Source organism: Helianthus annuus, chromosome 16 (assembly GCF_002127325.2).
Source record: "Helianthus annuus cultivar XRQ/B chromosome 16, HanXRQr2.0-SUNRISE, whole genome shotgun sequence".
NCBI classification, from domain to species: domain Eukaryota; kingdom Viridiplantae; phylum Streptophyta; class Magnoliopsida; order Asterales; family Asteraceae; genus Helianthus; species Helianthus annuus.
Window position 1 is genome coordinate 9,230,110 of NC_035448.2, and position 23,293 is coordinate 9,253,402.

The 23,293-nt window shown below is 35.9% G+C and overlaps 1 protein-coding gene across 4 annotated transcripts; it reads right to left on the minus strand.

Moving 5' to 3' along the window:
• Nucleotides 1–327: 327 nt before the first annotated feature.
• Nucleotides 328–5,657, minus strand: LOC110915994 (transcription factor bHLH110). 4 transcript variants are annotated; one of them, XM_035986020.1, is made up of 8 exons: nt 5,537–5,657; nt 5,262–5,452; nt 4,217–4,895; nt 3,917–4,057; nt 3,731–3,799; nt 2,851–2,916; nt 1,131–1,193; nt 328–800 (listed from the first exon to the last, which is right to left on the minus strand). In XM_035986020.1, the coding sequence occupies exons 2-8, from the start codon at nt 5,345–5,347 to the stop codon at nt 654–656; spliced, it is 1,251 nt and encodes a 416-aa protein (XP_035841913.1). In that variant the 5' UTR covers nt 5,348–5,452; nt 5,537–5,657; the 3' UTR covers nt 328–653. The 4 variants fall into 4 exon arrangements, with proteins under 4 accessions (XP_035841913.1, XP_022016435.1, XP_022016434.1 ...); XM_022160743.2 differs by having other exon boundaries at nt 5,533–5,594; XM_022160742.2 differs by having other exon boundaries at nt 5,262–5,599.
• Between the last annotated feature and the right edge of the window lie 17,636 nt (nt 5,658–23,293).

A 23,293-nucleotide genomic window follows, 5' to 3' on the forward strand; every position in this document is an offset into this window, starting at 1 on the left:
GGATTTAGAATCGACGGTGCTCCCATGTCTCGCCAAAGCTCAACTTTTTTTTTTCGACCACTAGGTTTTTAGATACGGTCGAAACTGTGTTTGTAGGTGGATTTAACCGCGTTTAAAAAGGGTTTTTGTACTAGTTTAAGACTTTTATAGGGTGAGAGACGTTATAACTTAGTTTAAGATTTTACTTGTAATGCTTGTGCTAACTATTATATTAAGCTATTTTTTTGAACGGCAAAGTTTGCTCTTACACCATTTATTTAAGTTATACACCTCAGATTTGAATATGAGACATTCCTTTTAAGAGGTATGTGCCTCTACCAAAGTGGGTAACCCGAAATTGCTATTACATTAAGCTATTATAAGAGTTAGACAAAAATATACTTTAAACTAACAATGCAAAACACATAACTGACTAATTCAAGTCTAACCATCACTAATTAATTATAATACAGCATCAACTCATTGATGGATCAAACATGGTCGATACTTGATAACATCTACAAGATGACCAAATTTGCTCCATTTTTTCCTTGTGAAAAAAGTGAGACTGATTAAACTGTTGTGAAGGTAGGAAGGAAAACGAGATGTGAACACATGATCATAGTCGACGTTAATATTCGTGATTTATACATCAAACCACACCTCATTCATGATCATGTTAGGTGATTATGGTGTGGCCACATGCCTTCACATCCATCTGTAACATATGACAAGCATGATAGTGGCACCAAACACAATCCTCGACTTCTAAGATCTCTCTTCACCTCATCTGTAATATCTCCGTCCTCCTCCATTCGCCCCTGCATAGAATATATCATATACCATCATCAATCGGTTTTTTAACATCGGTAACATCATTGACAATGACGCTTACTAGAATTCGATACCCACAAAATAATGTGGCATCCAATAACTATATATAATAAAAGAATAGATATAGGATACTCATTTTTTGTTTGCTTTTCATTTTGTCTTTCAAATTCAAGATATATAGATTGATTTGTTCTGAGTAAGCTAAAAAATGTTCAAAAATCTTGAGAGTGCTAAATTTAGCACCCTGAGTGCTATAGTAGTAGGTCTTCTTCCCATAGTGTAGTTAACTCAGGTTAAAAAAGTATAAATGTTCTTACCCGTTCTGATGATATTCCATCAATCTTGTTTGTTGTTGACTTCATGTATGGCACGCTAAGTGTCTACAAAATCAACAGTGTTCAGGGTTTCATTGTCTTTTCATGTCAAATCAAAGTACAACTTAGATGCATAATTCTTCCATTGTAACATGGGAAGCTATGAAAATCAACAGAGTACGTTTTCATGGACAAAAGTTTTTATTTTAACTCTTATACATGTTTATTGGCTTGTTTTTATTTAAACAGTAAATGTTTAAATATTTTTGTATGTAGGCACTTAAACGAAAAAGGAATTTTCTGACAAAAAAAAAAAAAAAAAAAAAACTGAGGATATGAGATGACAGGTATATTCATATTTTTTTTTTTAATTATAAAACTTACTCTACTCATACCGTTACTCTTAAATTACACCAATATATTCCTAACCTTATCATATGTCAAGAATTGAATCTTAGTTTTTTTTTTTTTTAAGAGGTAAAATTCTCTACCACCCGATTATAGCTAATTAGCTACAATGATGTTGAGATTGATTGTTTGGTAGTTTCATATGATGTAATTTCTATGCATGTTTTTATGGGGTTTGTGTAATGTGCATGCATGAACCCTACAACCAGGGGCGGACCCACATTGAACGGGTCAAAATCTTCGGACCCCAATGTTTTTTAAAAAATTAGTAGATCCGACATATTAAATTTTATAAGGACCGCATAAATACAATTAGGTGGACACCATAGAAAAAAAAGAAAAGCTGATGTAGTGGTAAACCTTCCTTTTTAACAAGAGAAGGTCATCGGTTCAATCCATATACAATCTGTTTTTTTGTTCTTTTTTTAAATCTACTTCAAACATCGCTCTGACCCGACCCGAACGAGGACCGATCCGAAAATTTTTAACTTTTTGTTATGAAAATTTTGAACACCGAAAAAATGGACCCCATTGGAAAAAAATCCTGGGTCCGCTACTACCTGGAACGTTATATGTATGAAGGGTTTTGCAGAAACTAAATGTGGATATATCAACTGTTGAGAATTGAGATTGATAGTTTGATAGTTTTAGGGTGTTAGTATTTTCACATCTCTCCCCTCTATCTCTATCTATATGTACATAGATATATAGAGAGAGTGTGAAAAGGATGTGAAAATAAGATTTAGAGGTGTGAGAATAAAATCACCCTAGTTTTATTAAAAGTTTATTATAATTATATAAATACTGTTCATTTGCATACTTTTAACATTTTTTCTTTCATTTATGGCAATTTATATTACTTTATTTAGCTTACAAGGTGGTAGGGTACGTTGACAAGCCCTCACTACTTTATTTATTCATGGTGAACCATCAATAAAATTTGTTGTGTTTCTAAAATCATATGGTAATTTTATATACAATACATATTTAACTACTTTTTTGTTTTGTAAAAATATAAGTATTTTATAAACTATGCATGACAAATACTTCTTTTTAAATGTTACTACTTTGTAAAGAAAAAAAAATCCTCACTTTTAATGAAGCCCAATGAGTTATTAAAAATATATGGCAAACTTTAAACCCCTTCTTCCTTTAGGTTTCAAGTTTTTTTTAATTACAAAATAATATACAAATCCAAAGACTTTTAGTATTACAAAAGAGTGTATATTTATTCAAGAGTTATGGGGGAAGTAATAAAAGAACATAACCCAAGAAGAATATTGTTTTAAGAGATGAACCGAAAGTATGTATATACCTCGACTTGTGTTTGTAGAAATTTGATATATCCAATAGCCTCCATTAGTACCGAAGCTGTATCAGTCTGCAACCATATGTTCTCCATTAATCAATAAATAACCATAAATAATTGGTTAATCTACAAATATCATTTTTTTTATATATTTACCACTAATGTCCAGTATGGACCACATAAAATATTTCAAATATTTCAAAAGAAAACGAAAATGTAAATACTTGTGACATGATCCAAGTATCTAACTATACTCAAAGTTTGGATTCTTGTACCATGTCAAGTAGTAGCTAATTTTATATCAAAACATATGAATACTAATATATTCTGTATATTCATTCTATAATAAAGCTATGTATCCAACCATATATATACCATGAAAACCCATGAAAACCAAAGTTAAAAGGTAAAAGTAACCGATGCTAACATTATTAATAAGTTAATATAAATATCACTTGGTATTTAAACCATATAAATTACTAATTTCAAATAACCCAGTGATAGTTGGTGAGTTGGATAGAGTTTAGGATAGGAGAATTAGGGATTCAATCCCCATGAGGTGCAAGTTTATCCATTATAAAAAAAAGTAATTTTTATAGTTATTATTAATCAAAATAAAATACATTGACATAATTTTATAACACAGTTTCCATATGAAAATTTAATTACTTTTGATGATAATTGCTAAACAAATTAGTCAAATTATAAAAGTTACACACATAAAAGTAAAACTGAAGGGAAAGTTAAGTTAGCCACTTTTAAAAGACGAGAAGTCAAGTCTTTGATGTACATGACTCTTTAAATTTATTGGTTGTCGGTTAAAATTAATACCTCAATGTTTGATCTTTATTTATATATCTTTTAGAGGAAAAATAAAACACATTACCTTGCCAAAAGGTGCCACCAGCTGCTGAATAGCAGCAATTTTGTCCCCTAATTTCTCCTTTCTAACCTGCTTCAATACCATATATAATAAACATGTTTAAACTCAATCAAAACATGATTCAAAAGCACCCACAATTTTGTATATTTGTAAAAGATCTTGCAAATATATGCTTAGTAATTATTAAACCTGAAAGGGCGCTGAAGAAGAACGTGGTTCCAATTTTGATTTCTTGGGTGCTACAGATTGAGTCTCCTTTGCATCTACATATTTGCTAGCTGGCCTTTTTGCTGATTGATCTATTCTTCCAGTGGTGGAGACCCTTGTCATCTTTAATAATATGAAAACATATATAAAGTTTTAGGTTTTCAACTTAAATTGAAAATACTATCATCATCATGATCAACCTTGTCATAAGGTCATAATTAAAGAAAGATGCATGTCAATGCAATGTATAAAGCTGTAAAAAAAGAAACCAATAACTCTCACCTTATTAGGGCAAGCTGATGGCCTTTGATTCGGTTGAAGCATACGATCAAAACCATAAGATATATCACCATGATTATGTGTGTTGAGTGATACATCATAGTTCAAATTCCCATGATCAAATCTTGGAGAACCGAAAAGATTCAATGGTGGCAAGCAGTTCATGTCAAAAGAGGTTGAAGAAACTGCTGAAGATGATGATGTTGAAGAGGAAGATGATGATGATGTGGTGGTGGTGCATTGATTCAAACTTGGAACACTTATAGTCGGGAAAATCTGGCTTAATGTCCCCCTAGAACCGTTGTTCGAGTAGCTAATTTGTTGGTGATCATTGTTCTTCAAGTAGGTAGAGTAAGGGTGTAAGTGTATATCTTCAGTGTTAGACATTGGGCTGTCTTTTAAAAGTTCTATGATTTTCGAGTACGATTCTGCAACCGAGTAAGGTTGTAAGTGTACATCTTCAGAGTTAGATGTTGGGCTGCCATTTAAAAGTTCTAAGAATTTTGGGTACGATTCTGCGACTGAAAACTCATCTTTTATACGCGAACGACATTGCAATTCATGTGACACAATGTTCTCAATTGGATACCCCATACTATTGTAAGGAAATCGAAAATCTTGAACCGAGGAATTGGTACTCGCGTCAAGAGTTCTTAAATTTATGATGTTATTTGTTCCGTTCCTGCAAAATAGAACGGACACAAAGAAACATATACGTTATAACACTATTAAACAAAGAAGTATCAAAAACGGAAAAAAAAAAGTTCTTTGGATTAAAGCAAAACCCTAGCTAGAAACCATCTATATACCAAGAAATATAATCACAAGTTTATGATCAAATACAGAAATACTTTAATCCGAAACAAAGACATGTATTAATAATATATTTAAGGCATATGTATGAGATGTTTTTAGTACATAATTATGAATCTCAAGAAAAAGCATCAATACCTAAAGTCGAAAAAAGTTTGCAAAAAGCAAATTAAGAGAGAGAGAGAGAGAGAGAGAGAGAGAGAGAGAGAGAGAGGGAGAGAGAGAGAGTTTGTACAAGATGGGATTTTGGGACCATGAAAAAGAAGAAGTCACAAGATGATGATCTTCTTGTTGATGGAGATGAAAGTTTGCAGACTCCATTATTAATAAAACTATATAAATGAGCTGAGTGACTTCTTGTGCTCTTGCTATAGCTATATGCACTTTTCTTCTTTTTTATGTTTGTGAAAAACAAGTTGAAAGAAACTGAAAACGAAAGGAAGAAACAGCAAAGTTAGCAAAGATCGAATCTTTCTCTCAGGTGACACACATACATAGATACATACATACATAGATGGATTCTTGGTGTGGTGCGTGTGTGTGTGTGCGAGCGCAGAGGGCTTTTAGTGATGATGCTTTTACATAGTTTATGATGTACCTGTAATCTTTCTCTTTCAAACTCTCCTATTAAAGTAACCCACTGAAAAGAAATAAAGCAAATTAAAAAAAGAGGTACCAACAATAATTCACAAAAACATATTATATATTTATACATAGAGGAAGGTTATTTTACAAAGATGCATACGAGATGAAGTATTAACCTGTGATTTTGGTTTTGAATATGCGAATTTGGTTTTTGCAAAACAACATGCGACTTCTTTACAGCATGCGAAATTTGTATTTTTTAAGCATACGATTATTGTTTTCTTACAGCATGGGAGATTTTCCTTTATGGGTTTGTAATGTGCGACCTTGTCATAGCGTACACTCGTATGTTAAGGCAAAATGTACAATACACTTTTAATATATATATATATATAGGGTTAGGTTAACGTACAAATGCCCTTATCGTACATTACGTACGCTACAATCTCAGCCGTCCGATCGTCTTCCTGCATTGAATTCGCATGTTGTTTTTTTGTAACAATTTCGCATGTTGGTTTTTTAACATGCGATTTCATCAAAATTACCACATGCGAAATTGTTACAAAAAAACAACATGCTATTTCATCAAAATTATCACATGCGAAATTGGTACAAAAAACAACATGCGAATTCATAAAAAATTATCACATGCAAAATTGTTATAAAAAAATATTATTTTATCAAAATTATCATATGCGAAATTGGTACAAAAAAACAACATGCGAATTCATAAAAAAATATCAAATGCGAAATTGTTATAAAAAAAACAACATACGATTTTAAAATGCGGGAAGATGATCTGACGGCAGATATTGAAGTGTACGTAATGTACAATAAGCAATATTGTACAGTACTCTTTACCTATATATATATATATATATATATATATATATATATATATATATATATATATATATATATGACAAAGATCCGTTAGGAACCACTATTTATTGCGAGAACCACGAGAACCAATGTGAACACAACCAAAAATGTCTAAAGATAGCTAAAAACACACAAATTTTTTTAATATTTTTTTTTATAAAAAAATGGTATTTTTAGTAGCAAAAAAAATTTGTTTAAAAAAAATTAATTTTTTTTTTCGGCTACTAAAAGTAGCGATTTTAACATAAAAATATTAAAAAAAAAATTTTAAGACTTTTTTAGGTTTTTTGGGGGTTTAGTTTTTAGCATTTTAGCTTGGGGGTGGGGGAGAGGGTTAGTTTTTTTTTTTTTTTGTTTTTTTTTTGGGGGGGGGGGATGGGGGTTAGGTTTTTTAGGATTTTTTTTTAGGATTTTTTTAGCTATTTTAGGTTGTGTTCACATCGGTTCTCGCGGTTCTCGCATGAACCTTACCCTATATATATATATATATACACATACATGGGAGGGTTTAAATTGGAACGCCAAATATTGTGAGAACAAATGAAAAAACCACGAGAACTTAGTAAAAAACAATTCAAATTCAAATTTTTTTCTACACTTATCATTATTATTCGAATATAATATTAGAAATTTAATTTACACGTTTAAATTTACGATAATTCGTAAATAAAGAAAATTTACACATGTGTAAGTTTGCTATTTACACATGTGTAAATCTGTTATATTTACACATGTGTAAAAAATCTAAAAAGAGTGATTTTGAAAGAGGAAATGAATTATTTGATATTGTAAATTCTTTTTTTGATGTTATATCTTAATTACAACGAGGTTTGTATTAAAAAAATTGGTTTTGATTGGTTTTTGCATTCGTTCTCACGGTTCTCGAAATATTTAACGTTCTCAAGATAACCCTCTCATATATATATATATATATATATATGTATATGTATATATATATATAGGGGGAAGGATGTATAGAAAACCCACTTTAATTGAGAAAACCCGGGAAACTCAAAGCTCCCGATGTTTTTTTTTCTTGAAAAAATTTACACATGTTATATACATGTTTTTAAGGGTTTTGGGCAAAAAAAATCAAAAAATCGCCGAGTAGATATTTTTAAAAAAATAAACAAGTTTTGGTGTAACACATGTTACATTCATCTGACATATTTGTAACATGTGTTACACCAAAACTTGTTTATTTTTTTAAAAAATATCTACTTGGTGCTTTTTTGATTTTTTTGCCCAAAACCCTTAAAAACATGTATATAACATGTGTAAATTTTTTCAAGAAAAAAAAACATCGGGAGCTTTGAGTTTCCCGGGTTTTCTCAATTAAAGTGGGTTTTCTATAGATACTTACACTATATATATATATATATATATATATATATATATATATATATATATATATATATATATATATATATATATATATATATATATTTCGAGAACCTCGAGAACCGTGAGAACAAATGCAAAAACCAATATATATATATAAAGTGTGTGTATTTCTTTGGCAAATTCCAACGTTTGTTTTTTTAAAAACTATGTATAAAACTTTTAACTACAAATCAATGTTAGCAGGACTTAAAAAACAATCTTTTGGTTCAACTCTTTGCATTGCATGTATTTATAAATTATATATTGTTGAATATATGGTGATTAGTATGTTACACCCTAATTCATATTTGACAAAAAGTCGCAGCGGAAACGCATGCCATAAAATTTCTTTCATTATTAACGTCATGACTTACTTGAAAGTACGTTTTAATATGTATCTTTTACAAAAAAATAAAGCATAAGCCCTGATTACTAATAATACATATTCAGTTATTCCCGTACAATCTAGCTTGTGACTCGCTCTTCGAGCTCTATTCCTCGTGATAACCACCCGTGATTCGTATAACCTGCACTCACCACATACATTCATCACATTAGTATACAATACATAAACAAGACTCAATACATGTACACTTTTCATTCAGCTTTCTCTCTAACTTTAAGCATATCATTAGCATATCCATTCCTTTGTGATTCTTCAATAATGTACCTGCGTAAATCTTCGTTTTCCAGGTACATGATTAATATCATTAACACTTAACGTATCCAAAATCATACTTACATATACTCTTGCATACACCCATACCTCAATACATACATGCCTGCACTCATACGTATCTTCATATATTCATAAATACACTTCTACATATGTACCTACATTCATACGTCTCTACATTCATGCCTACGATCGCACGTACTCCCATACATACACAAATACACATTTGCATACATACGTACATTTCTACGCCTTCACATATATACATACTATCATACGTATCTTCATATATACATAAATACGCTTCTACATACGTACCTACATTCATACGTCTCTACATTCATGCCTACGATCACACGTACTCCCATACATACACAAATACACATTTGCATACATACATACATTTCTACGCCTTCACATATATACATACTATCATACGTACCTTCATATATACATAAATACGCTTCTACATACGTACCTACATTCATACGTCTCTACATTCATGCCTACGATCACACGTACTTCCATACATACACAAATACACATTTGCATACATACATACACCTCTACATACATACATACCCTTCCTACATCGTTACGTACATGCATACACTCGTACATATCTTTATACATACATACATACACATCTACATACGCACATACTTTAACGAACACGTACTAGATCACGCGTACCTCTTACATAATCATACATTATGAACATGGGTCTTAGACTTAGCATTATAGCCCATAAACATCTAAGGAACCATCAAAATCATGTTTGGAAAGTCCACCGTAGTCCACGGATATCAAACCGAAGCCCACGGTACATAAATTAACTTAAATAACAAGATTTCAGCTTTTGGGACTTGGGAAGGCCGTCACCGACGCCCCTAGGGCCGTCGGCGACGGGCCTTGCATTTACACGTAGCCCAAAAACCCGTAGACAGGTAATTAACCCGTCAGCACAAAAACTGATTTTCCCTTGCCCGTCGGCGACGACCCCCTACCCGTCGGCGACGCCCTCTAGTTTTTGCAGTTTTCTGCAGGTTCGTTTCGTCGTCCGTACGCACTAAAACGCGCGTAACTTTTGAACCGTTTACCCGTTTGACCTCCCGTTTCTTCCTACATGCTTGTAAATTCACATTCTATCATAGGAACTTAAAATCCCATATCCGGATTAAGGAAATTCTTAACTTACACGCTATCGCCTTATTATTCATTTATGATTTATTCGACCCGTTCATGCCTTCATCCACAAAACTTGTTTGTTTGACCAAGACTTCTTATGAACCTAATAATGTCAACATTGTATATCATACATGATTAAATTCTCGGATGTCTTGCATCCTCTAGACCCATTTTCGCTCAAGAGCTTATTTTGACCCGTTAAGGGTATTTGCGCATTTTAAGGTCTTTAGCTTACGACAACCATACTTCTCGCTTTCTTGCTTTTTCAAAACATTCATTTAATCAAATAGCTTGTTTGTAATCAACTTTTAAGACCATTTGCTTGTTTTACCCATCAAGGGCGTTTTTGTCAACTTTGCTCTATCCTTAACAACAAAGGACTCCCTTGCATAAGTAACCAATCCTACTACTTAGCTACAGTTCTTAATCACACATACCTCGCTCGGATCAAAACTAAGATCCGTTTAATACTTCATCGGTCTCATACAATTCTTTCCTACTTGACCTCGATCATCATACTTAATTAAATTGCACATAACTTTACATAAACAACTAAGAAGTGATTACAAAAATCACTTACCTCGTGCGTCCATGTTCATACTCGTTTCCTCGCCACTTTTGACCCGTTAGCCTTCCGTGCTTGATTCCGTCTCGACATGAATCCTATACTTTCATGTCATCAAAATCACATTCTTATTAGCATACATAATTGTGCATGTTAACGATCATATCGATCGCATAATTCCTATTTGACTTTCATTAGTTACTTCTAGCAAGCATAATACATGTGACCAAATTCATATCATTTCAAACTCATGTAAACCATCATGTCATCGCATTAAACACATATTCGTCAAACACGCTCCATATAACTTACCTTAATCTTACAATTATGACAACTCGTCTAACCATCCTTCTTATACACGGTTGACTTTTAGAAGTCAACGGTTCATTTAGTTTAACTTTTGACCTATCATTATATACCCGCAACATCATAATCGACTATACGGACGACAATACATACATTTTATCATACGATTGGGGTGCGTACCATCTTTTAAGCATAACGTACAACTAATTTATGCACAATCTTCTAAATTTATGCATAGTTCATCAAATCCTTCTACTAATCAACATGTGGTATTTAAAATTAAACATCATACATATTATCATCACATATTGTTCACTTCATCTAACAACAATTCACCATTTCTTATCCAATTTCTTTAAACACTCACACACATGTATGATTCCAAACATTGTTAACATAAGCAAATCATCAATTTACATTACATCATCTAAAACCCACTTCATAACTACTTATTAATCACTTACAAGTGATCTAATCTTAAGTTCTTCATAATTTCATCATACTTTTGATATGTGTACTACCTTGTAAGCATAGTGTACAACTAGTTCATGCATATCCTTCTAATTTCATACATAATTCATCAATTTCTTCCTTCTAATCAACATGAATCATACATGCATAAACATCAAACATACTAGTATCACATTTCTTTCAATTCCCCTCATAAGAATCCATCTTACAAATCAAAATACATCAATTTTAAGCAAGAATTTAGACATAGATGATTTACCCATGTCATCATCTTCACCATAACAAACGGGTTTCACCCTTAAACATCAAATTAACCTAAACCATTCATAATCCATGTTCCAAATGATGAATCTAACACATACTCATGCTCAATTTTATACTAATTCATGATCTACAACATAACCCACTTCGTGGGTAATCATCAAATCTAGAATCTAAGACATACCTTATGATCCCCTAGTGTTGGTAATCACAAATTCGCGTTCGGTTCTGAATTTGAGCTTCATTTATCCTTCCAATTTGATGAAAAGGATGAAGCTAGGGTTCTTGGCTCCATGGGAGCTTCCTGCTCATTCTCGAACACACGATATGTGTGTTTGTGTGTGAGAGTTTTGTTATTTAGTAACTTAACTTTCATCTTGTTCCATTTGGCCCCTCATCTTTGTCACTTAACATAAATTACACTATTTTGGTCATTTAAGACTTTTAACCACACACTTAACTAGGTTAATTAGCCTAGTTAGTTATTTCATACTAAGTTATATAGGAATATACGGCAAGTATAAACATTCGGGTTTTGGGGTGTTACATAGTAATCTTTACTACGATAGTTATATTGATTTGGTATTATATCTTAACGAGTAAAATGCCAAAATTGTCTCCGATGTTTGGTCATATTTGCTTCTTCCATCTAAAATAATTTTTTGTGTATTTAAATCTTTGAGTTTATTTTTTCTGTCTAGGTGGCAAACATTTTTGTCCTTTTGTATGAAACAAGTAAATATAATCAAACCTTAGGGACGATTAAGGCATTTTACTCTTACACTTTTGTTTTATATTTTTTATAACTTGTTTCCCTTTTATATAGCTTAATATTTATTACTTTTAATAACTTCTTTGATATAATCCATCACTTGGGGCCTAGTGGTAGGCGACTTGGATTCTCCAATAGAGACCCAAGTTCAATCCCCACTTGTGTCACTTTTAGTGGATTAAAGATATGCGATATTTGAGCTAAGCCTTGTGCGAGGTTGTCAGTTCTAATCCGGAGCTCACTCGAGTTTTCGTCACACCATGTGAATTCCTCAAGGCCTTCATTCTCTCTTCTCCATATATTCACTACCTCGGTTGTGTCATGCTCATGGCACCGTTATTGACTAAAATGAGCTAGAAACTTCTCCAAATCGGGCCATGACTTCCGCTTGCCTGCGGGGAGGCTGTCAAACTAGGCATGCGCCGTGCGTGTAAAGGTTTGAACAAAAAGATGGCATCACATCGGGTGGGTCCATCCACCAACAACCCTAATACTTGTAAAAACTTAGATATGATCATCCAAGTCCGAAAACCCATTGAACTTACCAATATTTGGAGGCAGCTTTGCTTTTCCAATGGTGAGAGAGAAATTTTGCGAATAAACTTCGACTGTTCTGCTGCTGCTGTTGCTGGCCTGTATACTAGGCTATAATCATGTTCAGCCGATAGGTTGTATGTTACGCGTGCCCGTGGCTTGTACGATTCATGATTTATTGGAAGATGGTTGAATACGGATGAGTTGTCACACTCATGGTATGTTGGGTCAGATTCACCTGTACGTGTGTCCTGTTTTTCGTCCATGTTGCGCGGGCCTAAGCAGCTACTCACTGGTGTTCGTTTGTGTGAATGGGTATATTGGTTGTCATAATATCTACCCTTGTCAGCACGCGTGTCGCGCGTTGTGTGGAAACTTTGCCTTCGTGGTGACAGCGACCGTCGATGCTGGCTCCTATTTATTCACTTTGATGGTACGTAGGATGGCTTGTGTTCTTGGCGAGGTGAATTGTAATCTAGATATTTGGGCGCTAGTGCCGCCATGGTACGTAGGATGACTTGTGTTCTTGGAGAGGTGCATAAATGACGTTGAGCGTTGTTTGGCTCTTAATAAACCATGAGACGGGAGATTCTCCCTCTAGCAGTAATGACGACAGTTGCTCTGTTGGTCTAGCACCATGGCTTGGGGTCACGTTTTGAGTGGTACGAGTGCCACTTGCCTGCGTTGCCCCCATTTCATTATATTCTCCCTTGGCGTGCTGGTCAACTGGGTTGTGGTTTTGGAAGTGGAAACTGAGAGAAGAGAAAGGGATACCTTGATCTTCCATGAGATCGAAGAAGGTAAAATAGAAAGAATATGAAAAGGTGATTGTAAAAATCGATGGGCACCAATGAAGAAACACTAAGTTAATTCGTAGGTTAACTCGTGGGATTAGTCTTGTCCAAAAAAAGTTTAATCTTCTTTCTTCCTCGTCTGATTACTGCAATATCCTGCAAAACAACACAACACCGTGAAGCTCGTTACATGAAGGAGGATTGGGGGGGGGGGGGTTTCTCCTTGTAACCACCCTTTGGCGTGAGAATACGAACTTGTTTTGAGGATAATAAGTGTGTCACACCCCCAAAATACCACATACGGAAAACCCTGCTAGGCGTATGACGTAGCAGGATCTAGCCACTAATCATGTTGAACTCATAATAAGTTTTCAAATGGTTTTGCCAATTATAAATAAAATGTACTAAACAATAAGTTTACTAAAAATCCAACAAGTTTAGCGGAAGCAATAGATAAACCATAGTTTAAATGTTTCAAAGCAAATGTGTGTGATCAATAATCCCATCATGTGTATCCCATCAGTTCGACCCATGACCACTCCAGCCACTCCAGACAACAAGTTCCAAATCCAAGAAATCTAACGACCTGCGAGTATGCAACAAGTGTATCAGGCAAAGCTGGCGAGTTCATAGTTTGTGAAAACATTAGTTACCAAGTGTTTAGTTCAGTTCATAGATAATAATGTTGATAATAACTCGAGTATCGTACAAGATGGCTACCAGATTGTTTTGCCCGTCCCCAATGCCCCCTATCTAAGCATTGGTCATGATTTAAGGTCATTAATTCACGCCCGTCCTCTCAGGTACGGTGTGAGGTTGCCAAGCCTAATAGCGCTATCAACTAATACCCCGTTACCTCTTAGGTAACAATTCGGTATATGATGGGACTTAAAGTGATAGGAAAAGAGTGTATTATCTAACATTCTAGTTTTACCCAAAAGACTTATCCCTCTCAGGGATACCCATTTGACTGTCCCACCAACCGGGACGCATGCTCATGAGGAATGAACTCACCTTTGATTTGCTCGATTGAGACTAGTTACGTAGTCTGTTAGACCCAGCTTATAAAAACTAGATTTATATACATAAAAACCTTGCATTAGATGTCAAAATATTGACTTAACAAAAACTTTCATCATTTTAATCCATCTAAGCACCACAACTTGTACAATCTTTACAAAATCAAGACCGAGACATTAACTACAATTGTTTACATGGTTTTTAAAACAAAAGGTTATATGCGGAAGCGTTTGCTAGAGTGTTCGGTTCGAGTCAACTAGCTTGATCTTCATCCTTCACTTGGTACCTGAAAGCTATCATGTTTAACAAGCATTAGTAGTATTAATCATGGAAGTCACGAAATTGGATTAGATTCGAAAACTTATTCAAAACGAGAAATAAAGTTCATCAAACAGGGCTTCACCGTAATTTACGGTGCCACCGTAAATTACGGTGGCTCCTGAACATTTGGGGGTCTACCGTAACACAGTAGAGATCCACCATAACAGAGTTGCAGGCCACCGTAAATTACGGTACCACCGTAATTTACGGTGGACTCTGCACATAACTGCTTTGTTAAACATGCAGGATTCTTGCTGATTCTTTATGTTACAAGACAGCATAGTTTCACGTAAATTAATAGACGGCTGGGCTAGTTTTTCATGTTTGTATTTCGATCATCACATTACTCAATTACAACTTAATTGGGCATGTAACGGGAGTTAACATTCACTCTAAATTACAAGATTTCTATTTAATCTTTCGTACTACAAGCATGCATTCTAACCAAAACGTAGCATCTATAATAAGAACAAGGTTTAAGAGTTTATCTATGGTATTCACTACACGGCCTATGCTTCAAATGATATTCGCACAATACATTAAGTCATGCTTCGTGTTTATTTCCAGAACTTGTTTGACCCGTTTAGGTGCTGAAATTATACACCTTACGAACGCTCAATTTTCATGCTTATAACTTGTTTTAAGGCAATAGCCGATTTCATGATATGATGAAAATTCTTGGTACTCATGCTTTCCTTTCTTTCAAGCAACGCATAAAGCTAATAATACTTATAATGTGATGAAACAATAAAATTTCATACCTTTTAGAGCGCGTCTTTTCCTCGTGAACTCCCTCCGGCTTGTCCGCTAGATGAACCGGACTCCTTGCCTAGAAAATTCAGTTTTCATAACATGTTTAGAACTCCTTTTTATGACCATAATCACATAATCATGGACCATTATCTAATCTGCGTTTTTATCCAAAATTCACATTTAATTTCCCACTTAGGCATTTCTACAAACACCTAGCGGGTCGAATTTTCCCACCTTCATAAACAAGTTCATGACTTTATGATTTGCCATCAAATATCACTATAATAGAAATTTTTGCATACATTTAGCATCAATATCACTGGAATTACTTCTCATAATGGACTTTATACTAGGATTACACTCGAAATCCCAATATTCATCATCAACATACAAAACCCATAACTTAACATCTATGGATTCATGGAATTTTCCTGAATTAGGGCATGATTTCACATTTAGTTGTCTAGGTTTTAATCCTAGACACTATATCATCTTTAATCTAGCTAATTACTATCATGCATCAACAAAATTTCAGATTTGCTAGATTCATGAGAATTTCAAGTAGTGAATTCTCACAAAATTTTACATACCTCTTAACTCTCTCGCGATGAGGAACACGATTCTAAGCTCGGATTTTGTTTTGGTTAGGATTTGAGCCTTCAATTTGGAGATTTACTTGAAGTTAGGGTTTGGAAAATGGGGGATGTCGCCCCTGCTTGTTCTTTGATCGACCAGGACCCCCAATTGGGGTGTATGGTTTTGATTTTGTTACTATTAGTAACACAAGTTTCATTTTTGACAAGTTTAGTCCCTTGACTACCATTTTCTCTAGCTTCAAGTATTTTAACCATAATATGAGTTATTTCAAGACTAGAATTTAACTAGGTTAAGTTCTTAATTGGTAATTTCTTGTTTATTAATTCTTTGAACTTTATAATATACGGGTTTATGTTTTTGGGGTGTTACAAGTCCACCCCCCCTTAAAAAGGGTTTCGTCCCCGAAACCGAATTACGTACCAAATAATGTAGGGTAGAGACGCCGCATCTCCTCTTCGGGTTCCCAAGTAGTGTCTGTCCCTTTTCTGTGGTCCCATTTGACCTTGACTTGATATATCACTTTGTTCCTCAAATTTTTCTCTTTACGATCCAAAATCGCAATCGGTTTTACTGCATAATTGAGACTGTTATCCACTTCGATGTCATCGTAGTGGACATGAGCGGTCTCGTCGGCCAAACATTTCCGGAGATGTGATACGTGGAATGTGTTATGAATCCCACTCAACTCTTCGGGTAATTCAAGTCGATAAGCTACCTTACCAACTCGTTCAATGATTCTAAATGGCCCAATGAATCTCGGGCTTAATTTCCCCCTTTTTCTGAATCTGATAATACCCTTCCATGGGGAAACCTTTAGCATGACCATATCGCCAACCTGAAACTCGATTGGCCTATTTCTCTTGTCTGCGTATGCTTTTTGTCGGTCTTGAGCCGCTTTCAAATGTGTCCGAACTATATCAATTTTCGCATTTGTAGCTCGGATTACATCAGTTGGTGCTAGCCCTCGCGGGCCCACCTCTCCCCAACATACCGGAGTCCGACACTTTCTGCCATATAATAGCTCATACGGGGCCATTTTAATGCTTGCGTGATAGCTATTATTATATGCGAATTCGACCAAGGGTAAATGGACATCCCAACTACCCCCAAAGTCAATAATGCAAGCCCGTAGCATATCACCCAATGTTTGTATTGTTCTTTCGCTCTGCCCATCCGTTTGTGGATGATAAGCAGTGCTAAGGAACAATTTGGTTCCCATCTGTTCTTGGAATTCACGCCAGAATTTCGAGGTAAACCGAGTATCCCTGTCTGATACAATGGATATCGGTACCCCATGCCTTGCTATGATTTCATTGGTGTATACCTCCGACATTTTCTCAGATGTATAGGTTTCACGAATCGGAATAAAGTGGGCGCTTTTAGTTAACCTATCCACGACCACCCAAATAGCGTCAAAACCACGACTTGTTTTAGGTAGTTTAGTCAATAGGTCCATCGTGATTTGCTCCCATTTCCAAACCGGAATTTCTAACGGTTGGAGTTTACCATACGGCTTTTGGTGTTCCGCCTTGACTTGTAGGCATGTCAAGCATTTTTCCACGTATCTCACAGTGTCTCGCTTCATCCCGGGCCACCAATAGTTTTGCTTCAAGTCATGATACATTTTGGTCGCCCCCGGGTGAATGGAATAACGGGATTTATGAGCTTCATCAAGGAGAAGCTTCTTAACACCACATGTGTTGGGAACCCAGATTCTATTAAAACGAGTTCTTAGGCCATGACTGCCCACTTCAAGGTCTTTAACTTGACCAATAATTCTTTCCTTTTTCCAGTTTTCCGCCTTTACAGCTTCATCTTGTGCTTCTCGAATTCGTTCTAGTAAACTTGAAGTCACAACCAGTTGCATTGATCGTACCCGAATCGGGGCATAATCTGTTTTGCGACTCAGCGCATCGGCAACTACATTGGCCTTACCGGGGTGGTAATGTATTTCGCAGTCATAGTCCTTGACGGTTTCTAACCATCGCCTTTGCTGCATGTTTAATTCCTTCTGGTCGAAGAAATATTTCAAGCTTTTATGGTCGGTAAAGATTGTAAACTTTACTCCATACAAGTAATGTCTCCATATCTTTAAGGCAAACACCACCGCCGCCAATTCTAAGTCGTGAACCGGATATTTATTTTCATGAATCTTCAATTGTCTCGAGGCGTAGGCGATAACCTTGCCTCGTTGCATTAACACGCATCCGAGCCCCAATTGAGAAGCGTCCGAGTAAACCACCATGTCTTCAGTCCCTTCCGGTAAGGTCAGTACCGGAGCGTGGGTCAACTTTTCCTTGAGTGTTTGGAAAGCTTCCTCTTGCTTAATGCCCCACACAAACTTTTCCTCCTTACGAGTTAATTTGGTCAAGGGTAAGGCAATTTTGGAGAAATCCTGTATGAATCTCCGATAATATCCCGCAAGCCCTAAAAAGCTTCGGATTTCCGAGGGATTTCTTGGAGGGCTCCATTTTGTCACAGCTTCTATCTTTGACGGATCTACTAGTACTCCATCAGCACTAATAAGATGCCCAAGAAACTGTACTTCCCGTAACCAGAAAGCACACTTCGTGAATTTTGCATACAGCTTCTCTCGTCTAAGTGTGTCTAATATTTCCCGTAAATGACACACGTGCTCAGCTTCACTCTTTGAATATACCAGAATGTCGTCGATAAATACAATTACCGACTTATCTAGCATGGGTTTGCAAACCCGGTTCATGAGGTCCATGAAAGCCGCGGGCGCATTGGTCAATCCGAAAGGCATTACGAGGAATTCATAATGCCCGTACCTCGTACGGAAAGTCGTTTTGGGTACGTCCTCCTCCTTGACTTTCAATTGGTGATAACCGGATCGGAGATCAATTTTGGAAAACCAACTTGCTCCTTGCAGTTGGTCGAATAAATCGTCAATTCTAGGAAGTGGGTATCGATTCTTCACCGTGAGTTTGTTTAACTCCCGGTAATCGATACACATGCGCATACTGCCATCTTTCTTTTTCACGAATAAGACCGGTGCGCCCCACGGAGACACACTCGGTCGGATAAATCCCTTGTCAAGAAATTCCTGAATTTGAGACATCAATTCTTGTAACTCCGACGGTGCAAGTCGGTATGGCGCCTTGGCCACGGGTTTCGCGTCCGGAATCAACTCGATTCCGAACTCTACCTCCCGTTCTGGCGGTATCCCCGGTAGTTCTTCCGGAAACACGTCTTCATAATCTCGCACGACTGGTACATCCCCAATTTTGAGGAGTTCCTTTTCCGTTTCGCTCGCATATACCATAAAGGCCTTGCATCCATGTTTCATGAGTTTGCGAGCTTCTAGCATTGAGCATATCACCGGGTTATCTCCCTTTTCTCCATATATTGTAACTTGCTTTCATTAGAAGAAGTTAGTTTTATTTCCTTTCGGAAACAAACCACTTTTGCGTGGTAACGGGATAGCCAATCCATTCCCACTACCACTTGGAATTCTCCCATCGACATCGAGATCAAGTCTATTGCATATTCCTCGTCATCAATATTCATCGTGCAGTTTTTACATACATCACAGACAATAAAGCTTTTATTATTACCTATCTCTACCTCTAAAGGCATAGGCAATTTTGTTAGAACAAATGAGGGGTGTCGAATAAACCCATATGAAACAAAGGATTTATTCGCACCAGTATCAAATAACACACGTGCGGGAATTGAATTTATAGTGAATATACCTGAGACCACGTCAGGTTCGACCTTTGCTTCAGCAGCGGTCAATTGAAAGGATCTTGCTTTGGCTCTTGCGGCTTCACCTTTTGAGTCTTGCCCTTCTTTCTTCCCCGCCAATTCTGGGCACTCTGATCTTTTGTGACCCGTTCGGTAACAGTTATAACAAACGGTCACTTTTTCTGGGCATGATATAGCCATATGTCCCGTTTTTCGACATATAGGACATGGCTTATCCTTGAAGCGACATTCACCTTTGTGATTCTTGCCGCAGATTTTGCAACTTGGCGTACCGCTCTTTGCGTCTGATTTCTTTGACGTTTCATTCGTTCTTGCTTTCTTGGTAGGGCTTGGATTTATATCCTGTGCCCTTCGTTCACCCCGCTCTATACTCTTCTTCAACTCAATCTCCCTTTCCCGAGCAGCATTGACAATCTCGGTAAGGGTCTCATACTTTGAAGGGGTTATGAACTCCCTATATTCAGCGCTCAGCATGTTATGGTAGTAATAGACTTTTTGTTCTTCGTTCGTGATCAGATCGTCACAGAACTTCATTTTGTCCATAAACACCCCCGTGATCTTGTCTATGGATTCACCCTTGTGTCTGAGTTGCATGAACTCTTCCTTAATCTTGTTTATAACCGCTTTGGGGCTATGGTGTTTAAGAAACGGCGTCTTAAACTCCTCCCACGTCATGGCCTTAGCCGCTTCGTTTCCAATCTCTTTCTTTTTGTTATCCCACCAATCCTTCGCTTGACCTCTTAACTGACCCGTGCCATAAGCTACGTAGTCATTTTCATCACAATGTGTTCTCTCGAACACTCCCTCGATATCGCCTATCCATCGCTGACACACGATTGGATCAACTTCTCCATTATAGATAGGCGGTTTACAAGCTATGAATTCCTTGTATGAACAAGGTTTTCGTTCTCCAGATTTTTCCTTTGCTAGATTTGAATTATCTTCTAGCTTCTTGATTCTTTCTTCTACCACTGATAAAACCGTATTTTGGATTTTATCAATGAAGTTCGACAAGCTGTTTTCGATCGCCTTTCCAACTTCTTCGGCAATCACTATTCTCATCTGTTCGGTGACTCTTGGCACCGCATCACCGTCTCCTCCGCTTGCCATCTTTGATACTGAAATGTTTACATATATTGTTAAACATTTCATTTGTAATACATGTTTTACTTGTTTTGATTTGATCAAGTTCGCAACTTGACTCAATCATTCTTGCCTCATGCTTTTCTCGTGTTTGAGTGTGCTTACACACTCTTGATTCTATTATTCTTGTTTCATGCTTTTCTTGTGTTTGAGTGTGTTTATACACTCTTTTCCATGTATATTCTTTTGTGAATTATTTCTATACTTCTAAATTTTACTTAAGCAATAACTCTTACCGGATGTTGATCAAGCTTGAACCGAACACTTATTGGCAACCTTAAGCTCTGATTACCAACTTGTTAGACCCAGCTTATAAAAACCAGATTTATATACATAAAAACCTTGCATTAGATGTCAAAATATTGACTTAACAAAAACTTTCATCATTTTAATCCATCTAAGCACCACAACTTGTACAATCTTTACAAAATCAAGACCGAGACATTAACTACAATTGTTTACATGGTTTTTAAAACAAAAGGTTATATGCGGAAGCGTTTGCTAGAGTGTTCGGTTCGAGTCAACTAGCTTGATCTTCATCCTTCACTTGGTACCTGAAAGCTATCATGTTTAACAAGCATTAGTAGTATTAACCATGGAAGTCACGAAATTGGATTAGATTCGAAAACTTATTCAAAACGAGAAATAGAGTTCATCAAACAGGGCTTCACCGTAATTTACGGTGCCACCGTAAATTACGGTGGCTCCTGAACATTTGGGGGTCTACCATAACACAGTAGAGATCCACCATAACAGAGTTGCAGGCCACCGTAAATTACGGTACCACCGTAATTTACGGTGGACTCTGCACATAACTGCTTTGTTAAACATGCAGGATTCTTGCTGATTCTTTATGTTACAAGACAGCATAGTTTAACGTAAATTAATAGACGGCTGGGCTAGTTTTTCATGTTTGTATTTCGATCATCACATTACTCAATTACAACTTAATTGGGCATGTAACGGGAGTTAACATTCACTCTAAATTACAAGATTTCTATTTAATCTTTCGTACTACAAGCATGCATTCTAACCAAAACGTAGCATCTATAATAAGAACAAGGTTTAAGAGTTTATCTATGGTATTCACTACACGGCCTATGCTTCAAATGATATTCGCACAATACATTAAGTCATGCTTCGTGTTTATTTCCAGAACTTGTTTGACCCGTTTAGGTGCTGAAATTATACACCTTACGGATGCTCAATTTTCATGCTTATAACTTGTTTTAAGGCAATAGCCGATTTCATGATATGATGAAAATTCTTGGTACTCATGCTTTCCTTTCTTTCAAGCAACGCATAAAGCTAATAATACTTATAATGTGATGAAACAATAAAATTTCATACCTTTTAGAGCGCGTCTTTTCCTCGTGAACTCCCTCCGGCTTGTCCGCTAGATGAACCGGACTCCTTGCCTAGAAAATTCAGTTTTCATAACATGTTTAGAACTCCTTTTTATGACCATAATCACATAATCATGGACCATTATCTAATCTGCGTTTTTATCCAAAATTCACATTTAATTTCCCACTTAGGCATTTCTACAAACACCTAGCGGGTCGAATTTTCCCACCTTCATAAACAAGTTCATGACTTTATGATTTGCCATCAAATATCACTATAATAGAATTTTTTGCATACATTTAGCATCAATATCACTGGAATTACTTCTCATAATGGACTTTATACTAGGATTACACTCGAAATCCCAATATTCATCATCAACATACAAAACCCATAACTTAACATCTATGGATTCATGGAATTTTCCTGAATTAGGGCATGATTTCACATTTAGTTGTCTAGGTTTTAATCCTAGACACTATATCATCTTTAATCTAGCTAATTACTATCATGCATCGACAAAATTTCAGATTTGCTAGATTCATGAGAATTTCAAGTAGTGAATTCTCACAAAATTTTACATACCTCTTAACTCTCTCGCGATGAGGAACACGATTCTAAGCTCGGATTTTGTTTTGGTTAGGATTTGAGCCTTCAATTTGGAGATTTACTTGAAGTTAGGGTTTGGAAAATAGGGGATGTCGCCCCTGCTTGTTCTTTGATCGACCAGGACCCCCAATTGGGGTGTATGGTTTTGATTTTGTTACTATTAGTAACACAAGTTTCATCTTTGACAAGTTTAGTCCCTTGACTACCATTTTCTCTAGCTTCAAGTATTTTAACCATAATATGAGTTATTTCAAGACTAGAATTTAACTAGGTTAAGTTCTTAATTGGTAATTTCTTGTTTATTAATTCTTTGAACTTTATAATATACGGG

Bases quoted from the DNA above. Each gene is read 5' to 3' on its own strand.
- LOC110915994 (XM_035986020.1), bottom strand. From the start codon at position 5,347: ATGGAGTCTGCAAACTTTCATCTCCATCAACAAGAAGATCATCATCTT. The intron at 4,896-5,261 runs GTACAAACTCTC...TCTATTTTGCAG, and splicing joins TGGTCCCAAAATCCCATCTT to GAACGGAACAAATAACATCA. The intron at 4,058-4,216 runs GTGAGAGTTATT...ATATTATTAAAG, and splicing joins CATCAGCTTGCCCTAATAAG to ATGACAAGGGTCTCCACCAC.